Raw genomic sequence first — 17,613 nt, forward strand, 5'->3', positions numbered from 1 at the left:
GCACATTTAGAAGAAAAGAATCCAAGGATGTGGTTCTGCGGCTGAGGCATTTCCATTGTAGAGCTCTGGAGTCCTCTGGTTTGCCTTGTTGCTTTAAAGCTTGCTCCAACTTTGTGGGTTTTTTTTATTAAACAACACTGGAGACTGGTTTCTAATGCCATCCTTGAAATTCATGTCAGAGGCGAGAATCCACCTTTGGAGAGAGCTTTCAGATTCTTCTGAACTGAACAGAAAGAAGAAAAACATTGAGATTCCTGTGACGTTGCCCAGTTCACCAAGCTCATCTGAGGAACGTAGGAGAACTAATCCTCCTTGTAGGTGGGGAGAGGTTAAAGGACATCAAGCAAGGTAGGATTTATGTGGTTTAAGTCCCTGGTTCCACCTGACTACCACTGCCTAACTAAGCCCTCTGGTCATGGCCGAGGCTGGGTTGTAATTTCACCTTTGCAGCTATACTAGTTGTTGAGCAGTGAAGATCCTGAGTGTGCAGGCACCCACGTTGTAAATAAGAGAGCCAATATTTTTCAGTTTCATTCTCCTATGTGTCTTACATCTCAGCTACAAATAGCTTAAATCTAAAGAGAGACTTAGTTCACTAGTCTCTGTAGCTGGCAGGGAAGCAATAAATTAATGGATTTCCCTTCTGCTTACATTTCAAGTCAAGCTACTTATTTCACACATTGGTCCTACCAGTTTTCACCCATTGATTACCAGTTTTGCACATTTGTGCTTGGAACCTCCCATGATTGCTCACTGCTGTAAGTGTGAAATGCAAGCCACTTTGATCACCTCCCGGTATCTTCTTTTCTCACCACTCCTCACTTGCTATGACCCAGCTCTCGGTCCTTCAGACCTGCTTGCTTACCTCTTATGTTCCCTGTGCCCGAACATTCTCCATCCACTTCCTGTGCTTGCCGAACTCCTGCTCATCTTTCAGGCCACAGCTTAAATATTTCTTCTTCCAACCCCCTGGACTAGGGAGATTTAGGTCCCTGCCAAGTGCTCCTCTGGCACACTGGGCTTCCTCATCACACTTTACTGTAATTGCTGGCTCCTCCTCCTTCTGCAGGAGTAGCCATTTCTTGTTACTCATCACTGGAACACACACTACTACGTGGTAGACACTCAGCAAACGTGTTGAAGGAATAAACTTCTGTGGCAAGTTTCTTTGGAACAGAAGACTTGTATTTCATATATATTGTCAAACTGGCTAACATTTTTATATTCTTCCACCTATGATCAAACCATAAATCATCTCTTTAGCAAACACTGAACTCATAATCCAACATTTTGCAGATTGTGGGATTAGGCATAGAAAGTTTTTTAAGATGAGATTTTTTTTTTAAACATAAATAAAAAGATGGTTAGTGAGAATGTTGTTTTGCCCTGCAAACATATCTGATAGTCTTACCAATGATCATTGTTTAGAAATGAGAATTCACAGAACTGGGTTGGAGAACAGCATTTAACATCATCTCAGAGAGTCATCCACTTATAGACACATGGGAGTTAAACCCTGTAGAGTCCAAGTTCATTCATTCTCACCTAATGTAAGAGAATCAATTTCTATTTTACCTCTGCATTCAACTTTCTAACATAGTACTTGGTACAGAGGAGATACCCACCTGTGTTTTTGTAGAATAATCTAGCTATTTGTATTTAGTGCTGTTCTAAGCACTCTGTGTGGATTAACACATTTAATCCTCACAACAACCATAGGACATAGGTTCTATCAATCCAATTATACAAATGAAAAAACTGAGGCTAGTCATTTGGCACAAATTACCTCTGCTGGCAAAGACTTTAGAGACCACTTAATCCAATGCACTTATTTTACAAAGGGGCAGCTGAGGCCTAGGGAGGTGGTACTATTTCCCATTCGTGCCTCATGCACATACATTGAAACTTATTAAGTGGAGCCCACTATCCACACTCAAATTAGCTGGGTACTTTGTTCTCTCTCTCCCACTCCCCTGCCTTTTAGTAATTTACAATGAAAAGACCCATTGTTTGTTTTCTACCAGCTTTTTTTTTCTTCTTAAAATATTTTGATTACTTTATCAGTCATTTTTAGAGTTTTTTAAAAATTAACACACAGATTGGACAAGACTAAAATGTATTTGTCTTGGTTAATTTTTTTTTTTTTAATGGCTTGCCTAAAACCCGGGTCTTCTATCTTTGAGTCCAATGCCCTTTCATTGCTCCCCAGTCATCTCAAAGGTGAATTGGTAAACGTGATTTCAGACAAAACGCAGGAGCCATAACTGTCTTAAGTTGGCTTTTGGCGTTAAGGAAATCAGGAAGTTTGGACAATTCGAGTGGATTTCCATCCTGAGGGGTTTTTACTACTATTTCTGTAATTAAGTTTACTGTCTACATAAAGGATCTGTGTTTGAGAGAGATGACCACTAGCCCTAGCTCTAGCCTAGGGCTCAGCAAGCTTTTTCTATTAAGGGCCAGATGGCAAAACAATTTTAGGCTTTGCACTCTCTGTTTCAACTCTGTCATAGATCATGCATCAACCAATGAGCACAGATGGTTGTATTTCCATAAATTTTTTTTGACACTGAAATTGGAATTTCACCTAAATTTTACGTGTCACAAATATTTTTCTTTAGATTACAAAAGAATCTAGTCCTAGCTGGTTTGGCTCAGTGAATATAGTATTGGCTATGCATGAAGGGTCACGGATTTGATTCCAGTCAAAGGCACGTATCTTGGTTGCAGGCTTCAATCCAAGTCCTGGTCGAGGTGCATGTGGGAGGCAACCAATCAACATTGATGTGTGATGTCTCTCTCACATCAATGTTTCTCTCTCTCCATCTCCCAGCTCCTTTCCACTCTCTCTAAAAATCAATGGAAAAATGTCCTTGGATGCAGATTAACAACAACAAAAACATCTAAAATGTAAACACCATTCTTAGCTTGCAGACCATACAAAAATAGGTTTCCCTTGGTCTGTAGGTTTCCCTTGCTCAGGAGACAGGTCTAAGTATCAGGATCAATTGTCAAGTACACCGCTGGTAATGCATTACTGGTTAATTGCAAAAATATTGAAGTCAGCAATTTGCTTATAAAATATAGGTGATGAATTGTTATCCTGATAATAGCATTCCCCAACACATACATCTGATAGACTTCCCAGAGTTGATGCGAAAGTGGTGGCAGTCAAGTCGGCGCTGGGTAAGCAGCTGTTTTATTTTACCTAAACTGTGGCAGCGTGAATGACTTTCACTGATGAATTGCTCTTCATGGTGGGGATTACCATATTTCACAGTAATTTATTTCCCTGCAGACATTTTTTTTTAAAGTTTTATCAAAATCTGCTGCAGCTGCCGATAGTTTTACACATGTGACAATGTCATCTACCTTATGTGTCATGATGGAGAAATCTTTGAGAACCACCGCAATAGGCTCAAGGCTGAGATGTGTATATTTGGTTGTATATAAATGTATGCCTTTTTGTTCTCTAAACAGAATTGGTTATGATCAGTGAACAGGTTATTCTCGGTGTTTGTATATAGATTTGTACATATAAGATGAGGTCTGTGTGTGTTTGTACATAAATGCCTCTATGTACATACCATGACCATCTGAAGGTCTTTGCCAAGGTGGTTTCTGTTTCTGATCTCTTGGATGCTTTAAAACCCGAGGCAAAAAAACATTGTATGTATTATAGGCAAAATGACCCTGGAGTTTATAGAAATTTAGTTTGTAGAGAGGATTCCTGGATCCTTTATTAAGCCTTTGCTTCCTCCAATCAACATTGTACGAATTGTTAAGAACGTATAAAGTGTCATTGTTGAGTCTGATGTTTCTACACTATTAGTTAAGAAACTGAGATGTTAACTGAGTACATGGCATGTTGATGCATCCCATACCCGTTTTGTATATAATTCAGTTCTTTCTCTAGTTACCCAATTACTTAGTTTCAAGTTGGACTTCTTTGTTTCTATGTATAATAAATAACTTGAGTATAAGTTCCTTTTCATAAAAACAGTGGCTATGCTGATGTGATTTCAAATAGGGCTGCACATTTAAGGGAATCATTCATCTCTGGAATCTTTCACTTAAAGTATACTGATTTTTTTTATTAATATTTTCAACCCACTCCCCCCTGCTCTCCAGATATTTGCTATTGGGCAAGTAGCTGTTCAGTTCCATTCTTCTGGAGAGTGAGCAATTCTCTCGGGTCTCGGGGTGCTGAAGGGGTTGTGGCCTTAACCTGGGTCACTAGAGCAGTTACCATGTCTTCACATAGCAAGGCCTGGCCACCTGGAAGAGTGAATGCAGCTTCTCCACATGCCTTATTCCCACAGCTGCGCCAACATGCTGGAACAGTCTGGCTCCAGGAGTATCAATATACTTTTTTGAGATTGTCTATAAAATACTATTTTGTAAACATGATGCCTTTCAATAGACATTGATGGGCTGTATTTGTTTTGTAATAATTATGTACCTCATGTTCGATTGTGATTGATTTTGAGATTTATGTATATTTATAAGCCTGTCCCATGTGAATTTTTACTCTTAAGATGTGAGGTACCTTACTAATAAATACATGGATTTCTATCTATGTCAAGTAACTGTAGCAATATTCCTAAATGCTACCTAAATGATTGTACTGTCCATTTGCCATCACAAATACTTCTATCCTTAGAGGTTTATGTCACAGTTACAATATAATTAACTAGATTTAAACTTTAAAATATAAATTCTCAACATGGTTTTGACATTCGTCCTGTTGATATAATTAAAGGTACAATAGTTTATGACTGCTTATTGCTTTGCTCTGGTGCATTTTTGTTTCTCTGTTTGTTTGCTTTACATCCTTTCATCAGTAAAGTCTCCCCAAAGTTACAGACATTAAGAAGCCCATAGCCCAGTCTTATCTGACAAAGGGGGAGATCGTGTTGCAGCAATCAGGTGAAAAATCACTGTAGAGAAACAATTTGCAAAGTAAGTCTATGTTTATAGCTTCAGCTTAATACCTTTCTCAAATAGTAAGTGGATAATAATCCCACTTAAAGTGTGTTTTGTAGTTAATGGTGCAGAACTAGCTGTAAGGATTTCAATGATCAGCCATATTGGTAACTAAATCATAATAAGTTTGATTGTAGAGCATTATGAATCACCAAAAAGGTGCTGAGATTTGCAGGATGTAATAGCTGAGCTGCTGGTACTACCAGGGCGAAGTTGGGAAACTCAAGGAATGTTAAGAAAGCATTACCAGTAGACATTACCACATTCTGCACTATGGGCTCTAATCCTCACCACCACCCCCCCCCCCAAAAAAAAATACGTTTTGTTGGTTTTTGTGTTTTGTGTTGCATATTAACTGTTCCCCTGTGATATTTATTTTGCCATATTCTCAGTGGGTAGCCCAGATGTCTGTCTTGACCCTAATTGATGCCTGACTTGGAAATTTCTTAGGGCTCAGTCCCAGGTGTAAGGGCCAGGGGACAGGCGATAAGAAGAGACAGCTGAGATGGAATGAATAAAACCATCTGTATCCAGGAGGTCAAGAAGTTTTAATCATTTGTCATTCATTCACTCAACATACATTTACTGAGAACTCTTCTGTGCCAATCCCTGTGGAGGACTCCAGGGAGAACAGCTCTGTATTTCTGATGCTAAGAGGCTCACAAGCCTCATTAGGGAATCAGACACATAAACGCCACGATAATGCCTTTGGGTGACTAGAGCCATAAGAAAATGCTCAGTTGTGGTGCAGACCTGGGCTAGGGACCCTCACCCAGCCTGGGGCAGCCTGGAAAACAGGAGGCGGTGGTGATGCTGAATCTGAAGGAAGAGCCAGGAAAGCAGATGAAGGGTGTGAAGAAGCATTGCCAAGAAAGGGGAGAGCAACCCCAGAAGGAAGACCAGCAGGCTGTGTTTGCGGACCACCCTGTCTTTTGGCAAGGTTTGTCTTCATTTCCTACTGCTGCTATAAAAATAACAGAGGTGTTCTCTTGCAGTTCTGGGGGCTCGAAGTCAGAATTGAATCTTCTGGAGCTAAAACCAAGGTGTTGGCAGGGCTGCTTTCTCCTGGGAACCACAAGGGAGAAGGTCCTTTCTCGCCTCTTCCAGCTTTTGGCAGGGGTGGGTCTCCCTTCACACCCATGTCCACCTCTGTGGTCAGATCAGTTCTCTTCTGTAGTCTAACCTCCCTCCCACTCCATAAATATTCGTGTCATTACACTTAGGCCCCATCTGTATAATCCAGGATAATCTCCCCATTGCAAAATCTTAATCTTATTTGCAAAGTGCCTGTTACCAGGTCAAGTGACACACCTCACAGGTTCTGGGGATTATACTCTGGATATCTTTGGGGGCCACCACATTGCTGGGGGATAATGGACAGGGAGGGAACTGAGAGAAGGGAGGCAGGTCCCTCATCTTGGACTTTGGATGTTTGTAGTCAAGGGTTTGGACACCTTCCCACAGGGTAAGGAGGTTTTGAAGGGATCAGATTATATTTTAGAAAGATCATGCTGGTTGCAATGCAGAGAGTTGATTGGAGTGACCTAAAAGGGCAATGACACCAGAGGGGTGTCAAGAGGGTACAAATAAGTGACTCTTAGGATGGAAAGCCAGCAGGAGTTGGTTCTCAGATGAACATAGTTCATTTATAAATAAAGAGGGATTGGTCTGGCCAATTTGAAATGTATCCACCACGCTCTGGTTCTCAGTCTTGCTCTGATTTGGAGCAGGAGGCTGGCTGTTTATAGATGACCTCCGCTTTGGCTGGAGTATTGCTGCCAGTAGAGCCGAGGAAGGGGCGGGCTAAGAATTCCAAATCCTCATCCCTAACTCCTACATTTCAACCATTCCAGATAAAATGTTCCAGATAAAAATCACCCCTGTAAAGATGAGGCGCCACCAGTAAAGGACACTTAAGGCCAGGCACTCTCCAGACCAGCAATTCTGGTTTTTAGTAATGATCTAATCACAAAATATACCTTGCAAATGCCCTTCTCCCTGCTAACCTCCTCACACTCTAGAAGAGGAAATTGGAGTCACTTTGCAGACTTTTTACAAAAGTATTCCTCTCCTCTTTCTCCCCCCAAAGAATTTCCCAAGTTTTTTTTATTCATTTGGCTCTTTTCTGGGTACATGGGTCTCAACTAAGTTGGTTGAACCAATTTAAAATCTTTTCACTGGCCCTTTAACACACTGATACCATTATCCTTGTTGACATGGGGTGGAAGGTTAGCTGCAGCTGGATGGCACAGACTGGAAGGACAGGAACCTGGGGGCAGGAACTATTCCCAATGTTGTGTCAGTTGCTGGGACACGGAAATGCAGCAAAGCCATGTAAACCACCAGCTTTGGCTGCAGTGTGGTGAGTGCCATCAGAGGGTGAGCAAAGTCCTGTGGGAAAGCAGCCTCCTTGTGTTAGGCCATATAAACGCCAGTCCCTTGTCTAGTGTAGGGGTGTCGAACTCAATCAGAGAAGGGGCCAAAATCTAAAATCCAGCCTAAATCGCGGGCCGAATGGTTTACTGAACAGTCATAAACTGTCATTGTGATGAAAATGCAGCGGAGTGCAGTGATGACAGCGCGGTGCAGGCCACATTGCAAGGCCTGGCGGGATGGATTTGGCCCGCGGGCCTTGTGTTTGACACATGTGGTCTAGTGCTTCAATCTTCATTTCTGTTGGAGTTAGGTTCTCAAGTAGAAATCCTGCTGGAGAAGTGTCAGTTCTATTAAAACAGCTGAAATGTTGCCTTTCATTGGGACTTGGAAGCAGAGTGCCAAGACAGGGCATTTTTGATCTGCTGAGCTGGGTCCCTAACACAATTTAGGCAACATTACCCCTCCTGTCCAATGCACGTCAGTTTCTGTTTGCAGGCACTCATAGATGCTTTTATGTAATACTAGTGGCCAGGTGCACAAATTCATGCACGGGTAGGGTCCCTCAGGGTGGCCTGCGGGGATCAGACCCCAGCTGCCCCCGCCCCCAAGCTAGAGCCCCCAGCCTGACAGCCCGACAGCCCCGCCTGGCACACTGCCATGGCCTGATGCTGCCCCCTCACCTGTTCCACAATCTCACCTGTGGGCGATCGATGGGGCGGGACCCCTGCCCTGCTCCCTTAGCACCTGGGAGCAGGGCAGGGGTTACCATCTTTAGGGACTGGACCCCACTCACACCAACCTTGCTTGGTGCCACTCACTCACCTGCTCCACAGCCCCACTTTCGTTGGGGCCCATTGCCCCACTGCTGCCTGCTGTCAGCTCCGAGTTGCTAACACTAACATGTTCCGCCCCGCCCCCCTGCTGGTCAGGGCACATCATAGCGAGCAGTAGAACTCCCTGTCGAACAACCACCTGAGGGGACAATTTGCATATTAAGCTTTTATTATATAGGATGGGATCTTTTTGTAATTAGAGGAAGAAAGCAGAGTCTTTGGTTGGAGGAGGAGGTGGGTGGTTTAGTCTTTGTTCCTTCACTAACCCCTTGGATGGGTTTTGAAACTCTGTGGTTTAGAGGACTAAAAGTTAGATCTGGAAGGAACGCTTCATGACAGGAGATATAATACATTGGGCACAAGTGACCTGGTTTAGGGTTTGAGTAATAAAAGAGCAAAGAGTATGCAAGTTAGGGAGAAGGACTTCCTCCCCACCTGTGAGTGGAACCCAGCTCTGCTTTGGAATCCTGAAGATTAGAATAATGACACGAGTATTCAAGATCTGGGAATAATGACAAAGGCTCTGACAATCTTATGATAGGCACTGAACCCAGTGGGCTGTGTGGGTAGCAGGGTGGACACAGGCTAGCTGGTGGTTGTTGACTCATGTTTCTGGGTATATGTGAGGTATCCCTTTGAGATTCCCTAGAAATTACTGAGCATTTTTTGGGAGGGAGACTGAGGCACTATTGTTATATAAATGGGAGTTTGAATCAGTGTAAAATGGACACTAAAAGCAAATGTGACCATAATTTGTAATCATAATCTCAGCAGTGCTATACAAAGTAGTTAAGAAGCAAAGCAAAATGCAGGACAACTGAAGCAAAATATTTACAGAATAAGTCAGAGTTCAAAGACCACTTGGAAAGCAAGAACTGTGACCTGAAACCCAAAAATAAAATGGAAAGGAATTACTTTTTCTTTTACTTTAAAACTTATTGACAACTGGAAAGGGTAAACTTGCAGGGTTTTGAAGCACTCACATATTGGGTACTTGGTAAATGTTTCCTTCTTTGCTCTTCCTTCCTTCCATCCTCCTTTTTAAATAAAGGTGCTGTTTGAGATAAACTTGGATTGTAAGACACTTCCGACAGAACAGAAGCAACTTGCTCTACCCCAGAGTTTCCTTTTTCTCTTCTGAGATGAGAGCTTCTATTATCATTATACCCTTGGGAGGAGGGAGGGAAGAGATTGGGGGGGAGGGGGAGGCGGGAGGGAGGAATGAGGTTGGGGGCTTACTTGACCCGACTTCAGGTCTCAAAAAGAAATAGTGGTACTATGAGACTGATCTAGAGTTTAGATTGCTCCCGCACTGCCACCTGCACCAACAGTTGTCAACAGTGATTGCACAGTCCAGTTCTCTGAGGAGCTTTAAAAAATATGCCAACGGATCCCTGTCAGTCCAGTTAGCAAAATAGTTAAGATAATAGAAGTAGGAGCCAGACTCTGAGTTAGAATCCTTCCTCTGTCACCTCCTAGCTGTCTGACCTCAGCAAGATATTCAGCTTCTCTGTGCTTCGGTATTCCCCTTTGTAAAGGGTCAATAATAACACCACCTTTTTTGTGGGGTTGTCCTAAGGATTGAGTTCATAGGAATGAGGCGCTTAAAACAGGGCCTGACATAGATAATCGCTAAGTAAAATCCTGCCAAATAGAACCGGGGAATCAAGTGTTTTATAAGTACTCCCCCTCGGGATTCTAATCTGCAACCTGGGTTTTCCATCTGTCAATGGAGTGCCACTTTTGGGATTCCGCTTGCCGAAAAGTTGACATTAACCAATCGAAGAAGGGAGTTTTTTTGTTGTTGTTGTTTTTTTTCCCCCTTCCTTTTCCTCCAATAAGATTTTGAACTCAGAAACCTGTTACCTGGATCCAGTGGAGCGGAGGGGTTTTCCCTACACTTTCTGGGATTTGTAGTTTGCCAAAGGCCCTTGTAAGCGCTCGGCTGCCGAATCGGAACTACAACTCCCACAACGCCGCGCGCCGCCCGCCCGGCTTCTCGTTGGTGACTCTCTCCGGCTTCCCAGTACCGCCTCTGGGCGGCCGCAGCAGAGGCACCATGGCCGACGGCGGCGGCGGCGGTCCCGCCGAGGTGTCGGGTCCCGGGGACTCCCCGGGCCGGACGCCAGCCCCACGCGCGGCCGAGCCGGGTGGTGGTGGTGGCGGCGGCGGCGGCAGCGGCAGCGCCGGCGAAACCCCGCGGACGGCGGTGCTGGCGCTCCGCTTCGACAAGCCCATCAAGCAGGCCTTCTACAACACCGGGGCCGTGCTGTTCGTGTGCCTGTGCTGCGCCGCCGCCGTGCTCGTCTACTTCATCCTGGAGGCCTTCCTGCGGCCGCTGCTGTGGGCCGTGCTGTGCGGCACCTTCCTTCACCCCTTCAAGAACTCGCTGACGCGCCGGGGCCGCCGCTGGCTGCTGCGCCTGCACCGCGCGCGCACGCCCATCCTGCTGGCCGCGCTGCTGCTGCCGCTCTGCTTCGCCGACTACGGCGTCGAGGCGCTGGGCGAGCAGGCGCTGCGCCGCCGCCGCCTGCTGCTGCTGCTGGGCGCGGGCGGCCCGCTCCTCTACGGCCTCTACAGCCTGGGCAGCTACCTGGGCGTGCAGGTGCTGCTGGCGCACGCCGGCCTGCTCATCTGCCGCGGGCTGGACTACTTCAGCAGCCTGTGGGTGAGTGAGCCAAGGCCCGGGCCCTCCCTCCGGGCTCCCGGCGGGCGCGCTGCACCCCCTTCTTTGCAGCCCCGGCGCCCCGGGGTGCGACTCTGCAGCTCCATCTCCAGGTGCAAGGGCGACCAAAGTTCCATCCCTGTGCGGCAGCGGCAGCCCCCGCCTTCCTCCCTTTTTTCCTTCCCCAGCATCTGCATCTGCGGAACTTGGCGCACTTCCTTCCGACGGGAGGGCGGGTGTGGTTGGAAACAGCTTCCCAGCCAGCCCTTCCCTCCCCCGCGCCCATCCTAGCAGGTTCTCTTTAGGGGGACGCGCGCCCCCAGTTGGGGATCACAGTTCCCGCTTTGCAGGTGGGGGCTCCAGAGCATCAGCAAATGGACTTGAATTTATTCCTGGTCACGGCGGTGGGAGCAGGTGGACTTTTCTGGATGTCAGAGCTGGAAGGGACCTTAAGAGTTGCTCGTTTAGCATGTCGTGAGTGGAGAGGTGACTTCTAACCGTGCCAGGGCTAGTTAGGGACAAGCAGGGGACTCGTTGACTCAAGTGTCTCAAGTCTTGAAACGAAGGTTTCTTCATAGTCCGGGGCTGCCCCTCAGTACAGGTGATTTCTCTGTACTTTGTGCCAGGCCCCGGGTGCTGAGCCTGGCCGCACTCTGCTTCTTTGGAGCTACTTACTTTGTGCAAGCACAGCTGTACCTCAGTGCATCTCCTCCTGTGGATTACTTAAGCAGACTGGGTGGAAGAGAGGTAGATTCCTGATTCTTGGATCACTCTGGGCTCATTCTTAGAAAATTGGGGAGCTTTAGAATTGGAAGGGACTTCAAGGATAATCGAGCGACACAATTCCTAACTCAGATCAGATTGTAGACCAGTTCATTCAGATATTTAAAAAGCAAGTGGATATTTATTTTATTTTATTTTATTAATATATTTTATTGATTTTTCACAGAGAGGAAGAGAGAGGGAGAGTTAGAAACATCGATGAGAGAGAATCATCGATCAGCTTCCTCTTTTGCACACCCCCTACTGGGGATGTGCCCGCAACCAAGGTACATGCCCTTGACCGGAATCGAACCTGGGACCTTTCAGTCCTCAAGCCGATGCTCTATCCACTGAGCCAAACCGGTCCCGGCGCAAGTGGATATTTAATGCACAAGAATGCCAATTTATCAATAAAGAGTACTATTAATTTTTTAAAATATATATTTTATTGATTTTTTTTTTTTTTTTTTTTTTTTTTACAGAGAGGAAGGAAGAGGGATAGTCAGAAACATCAATGAGAGAGATGCCTCTTGCACACTCCTCACTGGGTTTGTGCCCACAACCAAGGTACATACCCTTGACCGGAATTGAACCTGGGATCCTTGAGTTCTCAGGTCGACGCTCTATCCACTGAGCCAAACCAGTTAGGACCCATTAGAATTTTTTAATCCTCTTTTGTCAATGTTTCTCAAGTTGCAAAACAATTCTCCTCATCTGTCCAGCAGGGTATTGACGTGCTCGAAGTTATTGGTAAAGTGATGATTGATCCCAGAACTGCTGTCTTCTCTTGGTCTATCAATACCACTTCTCAGGTCAAGTTAAAAGTCCATTATGTTGGGTGCTGGGCTTTGTGAAGGATTGAAAAGCAGTAAGATGAAGGCTCTTACTTCAAGGTGCATATAGCCATACGTGTACATAATCTAATGGAGATGACAGACTCACAGGAATACATATGTTCATTACCCACCAGTTATGGGCCAGCAAGGTAACGGGGAACATCTCATCCATAATTTTGCAATGCTGCCGGTGCGTGCGTGCAGCAGCTGAGTGGTCAGACAGAAGCCTTGGCCTCTAAGTTTCAGTTGCGGAGGGAGGGTGTGCAACAACCCCCTCTAACTCGGGGATCTTGTGGTTGTCAGGCAGAAGTGACCCCAGAGTTAAGCTACTCTTTCCTGCCGGGTGCCTGCTTCTCTTCAGGAGAGGTTTCTGAGGTCCAGAGAATGTTTCACAGTTCGGTAAAAGTTCATTGAATGCCTCTTACGCAGAAAGCAGAATAGTATATGCTGTTAAGAAATAGAAAGACTATTTTGGCCAGATTCCTAGATCCTCAAGAAATTCAATCCTGTCAAAAGTCAGACACGTTTATAGAGTCTGCTAACAGTTTTCGACTGTTGATATTACAACTTACTGTAAATTACTGTAACCAAGGCCAACTATCTTATCCACTGCACTCTAGGAGGGTAGAAAAGAAAGCCCTAACGGATGTGGTGTGTTTTCATACTAGAATAAGAAGTTAAATACATGGGTAAATGGTCATGAGTAGTGGAAAATGAAGCATTTCTGTCAGTAACTCTCAAGAGAAAGAGATGAGGAATTAGAATTCACATGTGTCAAACACAAGGCCCGCGGGCCAAATCCATCCCGCCAGGCCTTGCAATGTGGCCCACACCGCGCTGTCATCACTGCACTCCGCTGCGTTTCCATCACAATGACAGTTTATGACTGTTCAGTAAACCATTCGGCCCGCGATTTAGGCTGGATTTTAGATTTTGGCCCCTTCTCTGATTGAGTTCGACACCCCTAAATTAGATACTTTTAAAAAGGTGTTCTCGCCGAAACCGGTTTGGCTCAGTGGTAGGGCGTTGGTCTGTGGACTGAAGGGTCCCAGGTTCGATTCCAGTCAAGGGCATGTACATTGGTTGCGGGCACATCCCCTGTAGGGGGTGTGCAAGAGGCAGCTGGTCCATGTTTCTCATCGACGTTTCTAGCTCTCTATCTCTCTCCCTTCCTCCTCTCTGTAAAATATCAATAAAATATATTTAAAAAGGTGTTCTCAACTCAGTGTAGTATACAGTATAGGTTTGAATATTGTTTTACTGAACATAAACCCTCATCTTTGTATTTTACTTAAATGCCCTTGTATGGTTTGTGGCTGAGGAGAAAGGGCCAAGGTTGGTTGAGCTAGAGCAGTGGTCGGCAAACCGCTGCTCTTGAGCCACATGTAGCTCTTTGGCCCCTTGTGTGTGGCTCTTCCACAAAATACCACGGCCTGGGCGAGTCTATTTTGAAGAAGTGGCATTAGAAGAAGTTTAAAAATTTGGCTCTCAAAAGAAATTTCAGTCATTTTACCGTTGATATTTGGCTCTGTTGACTAATGAGTTTGCTGACCACTGTGCTAGAGGTAGGGAGGAAAGTCAAGACAATTAATGGTATAAAAAAAAAGGCTTGAAACTCAGCTGTTTGGCTGTAGTAGTAGGGGCAAGGGTGTAAAGAGACAATATGAGATCATTAGAACTGAGTAGGGAGTGGTAGAGGGACTAAGTTGAAAGTAGAGCCGGAGGTTGGTCTGAGTTTGAGAGAAACAGGCTTGCAGTTGTGCTTCAGCACTGGGGCGGGGGGGCGGGGGGGGGGGGGGTGGGTGGGGGTGAGGTGTACCTGGGAAGCAGAGACAAGGTGTTTTCAGCTCTCAGGCAAAAGTGCTGATTAAGGCCTGACATGACCTGAAAATAGGTCATGTGACTGGGCAGGGGTCCCACGCTGTAACTTTTCTGTCACATAGTTCACAGTCAGTTTGATTTTGTAATCCCAAGCAGGGCTGCCTGTTAAAGAAAACGAGTCTTTATGCTTTTTGGACAACTTGTAAATTTGAGCCTGCTGCATGAATAGATGGGAGAGGCAGAGGGGAAAGGTATTTACACATATCTGCATTTGGTGAGTTGACAATTCATACAGTTGAGATGCAATTTTAAAAAATATTTATTTTTATTGATTTCAGAGAGGAAGGGAGAGGGGAGAGAGAATAGAAGCATCGATGATGAAAGATAATTACTGATTGGCTACCTCTTGCACTGGGGATCGAATCTGAAACTTGGGCATGTACCCTTGACCAGAATCGAACCTGGGATCCTTCAGTCCGAAAGCTGACACTGTCCGCTGAGCCAAACTAGCTAAGGCATTGAGATGCAATTTTTGAGCCATGATCCAGGCACTGGATTAGGTGCTTTCGTGTGTGTTATTTCATTCTCACAACAATCCTGTGCAGTAGGGGGGGATTTTACAGGTGAGAAGACTGACTAGAGATTAATTTGTTCTTTTTAAAAATCTATTTTTTATTTCAGAGAGGCAGGGAGAGGAAGAGAGAGATAGAAACATCAATGATGAGAGATAATCATTGGTTGGCTGCCTCCTGCATGCCCTCTATCCGGGACCGAGCCCACAACCTGGGCAGTACCCTGGCGGAGAATTGAACTGTGTCCTTCTGGTTCATAGGTTGGTGTTCAACCACTGAGCCACACTGGCTGGGCTATTCTTTCTGTTAGTAAATTGTATTCAACAGACCTGTCAGCAATTGAAATCCTTGTCATTAAGACCTTCAGTAAGGATTTTTAAAAGTTTTACTCCAGTACGTTGTGTTTAAATTGTTAGTTTAAGTTTTTAGTATGATTTGATTTTAGTTATTAGGGAAAAATGGAAGAACATCAGGGATTGGACTAACCACATGTGTTCCCCAAAAGACCCCTGGATTCTAGTCAACTAGAAATCTTAGCCATCTCTCTGTTCCTTGCTTTTATCCTTGTTCAGTTATCTTCAATTCCTGTTCAGTTTTCCTTTGTAGCGACTTCAGTGCCTTTATTTCCCTTTGTTCTCAGTTTATCTTTCTCGTTCCGTTCCTCTTCCCCTCACTGGTAGGCTCTTAGCTCTTTTCCTATGTCTCCTAACTGCATCCTGCTTACAGTGAAGACTAATCATTTATGGTGTGGGTAGTTCTTTTTGAACAGTTTCAAATATATTATGATATTGCACTGACTCCTTAAGTGATTTCTAAACACTTAAAAAAAATAACTTGTTGGCCCATGCTCACATGTGACTCAGTCCTTCAGGTACTTGGCATCTCTCCTAGTGGTGGCGGCGTGGGTTTGTCCAGATAAATATGAAAAGCTCATGGCTTCCCCTGCTCCACCATGTTTCTTTGCTGGGAGTGTCTTGCTTTTCTTCCCTCCATTAATTCAGACTTGTTGGAACATTCGCAGGCCATTTACAATATTTGCATTAGTAATAGGTTTGTTTTCTCCGTGGTCTATAATCGCATTATTCTCATTCCACTTCATAAAGAAGCCTGTGGTGGAAAGAATAGTGGCTGAAAGATGAGAAGAGTATAAATTCTACGCTGAGCTCTGTCAGTAACTTGCTTCTCGACCTTGAACAGACCAGGCCTCCTCTCTGGTACTTGGAGGGTTTCTGAGGCTCCTTGGTGTTTAGTTTTACAGCGTGGGGAGTCTGGCAGCCTTGTAGGTGAGGCTCTCAGGAAGTGTGCATTAGCCATCCAGGCCTACTCAGCGCCACTTCTGAGCCCCGGTGCCTTTCTGCTTGTCTGGCAGCAGTGAGGAGGAGGATTTCCAGTGCTTGCTTAGATTTCAGGGGACGATTTCGATTTTATAAGATTCTTGACTCAAGTTCCCAGACCACAGAGAGAACAGTTATTCAAGTTAGCATTAAGCTGTCTTAAAAGAGAATGAAGTCCTGGAAGCAAGAGGTGATGGGGGCTGTGATGAGGGCTGTGGCTCCATAACTTGGGAAGAAGTCTGTTGGTTTAGTCTCTCTTGTTCAAGACTTAGGAAAGTAAGAAGAAGAAAAAAGACTTGGGAAACTGTTTTGCAGAAACATGCAACAGAAGCAAGCCAAGTTGTCTTTCTAGTTAATGCCCAGATGGAAATAAAGAAAACAATGACTTAGTTTAAAAGGCAGAATCTACTTACAGCTTATGCATTTACTATTTTTTAATCAGAGAAGTATATATGGGTAATAAGTCAAGTGAATGGCAAATGTGACTTTCTAACTAAAAATTTGTTTTTAGTTTGCTTTACTTGTAGTGCATTGCCAATTTTTATGCAGTCTTAATATAGTATCTAGCATACATTATGCAGATCCTTATATAATGATTCAAAACAAGCATTGAATGTATATTTTGAAAAGGACACATTGTTTTAAAGAAAATACATTTGGGAAGGTATGACCTCTTGTGTATACATTTTGCTCATTGATTTATGCTGGGAAGAAAATTCATACTTGAACAGGTTTGCTCAGAAGCTAAGCATATCTCTTCGGGAAAGAAAGAAAAAAACTCTCCTAAAGGCCAGTTAGGAATCCATACTAGAAATTACGTGTGGAAATTGAATGTCCAAATCCTTATTTTGAGTTTAAGTTATTTTAAAGAATATTTAGCAACTTAAAAAGTTGACTCAAGTAAAACATGCTTATTATATTTTTAAAAATTTAAGTAGCATAGAAGTTTTATGGTAAAACCGAATTATTGTCTCTCTTCTGCTATCATTTCTACTGTACAAATGTTACTGTTGTTACTGACAAATAGTCTTCTAAATTTATTTCTAAGCCTATGTGGATATATAAAGTGTAGGATTTTTGCTTTTTAAAACAAAATGAGGATAACATGTATAAAACTCTGCAGCTTGGTCTTTAATTTATCATTGTATTGTAGACATCTTTCTTTGTTAGTACTTACAGATTATGCTTCTTTTTTTAAATAGTGCTATAGTATACAGACTTTTTAGAAAGTGTTCTAACCAGATTATATTAACTGTGAATCTGTATTAGGATAACCTGGTAAACATTTTTAAACATTGGTCATTGTAAAGTAATGGTTTAATAGGAACTCTAAGTTTTTTTTATAAAGGGCCATACTTTTTGCACTAATAATATTCTGTGACTCTTCTGAGGAAATACTTCAAAATATTGAAGATAAAAAATCCAAAATAA

At 44.0% G+C, this 17,613-nt stretch overlaps 1 protein-coding gene across 2 annotated transcripts in view; it reads left to right on the forward strand.

The window, feature by feature from the left end:
- The first annotated feature begins 10,203 nt into the window (after positions 1–10,203).
- Positions 10,204–17,613, forward strand: part of TMEM245 (transmembrane protein 245) — a 66,170-nt gene continuing 58,760 nt past the window's right edge. For both annotated transcript variants that reach the window (XM_036433089.2, XM_036433087.2), the window contains exon 1: positions 10,204–10,860. In XM_036433089.2, coding sequence (XP_036288982.1) covers positions 10,252–10,860 — 609 coding nt within the window. In that variant the 5' untranslated portion in view covers positions 10,204–10,251. The remainder of the gene's footprint in view (positions 10,861–17,613) is intronic.

Source organism: Pipistrellus kuhlii, unplaced genomic scaffold, assembly GCF_014108245.1.
Source record: "Pipistrellus kuhlii isolate mPipKuh1 unplaced genomic scaffold, mPipKuh1.p scaffold_m20_p_12, whole genome shotgun sequence".
Lineage (NCBI taxonomy): Eukaryota > Metazoa > Chordata > Mammalia > Chiroptera > Vespertilionidae > Pipistrellus > Pipistrellus kuhlii.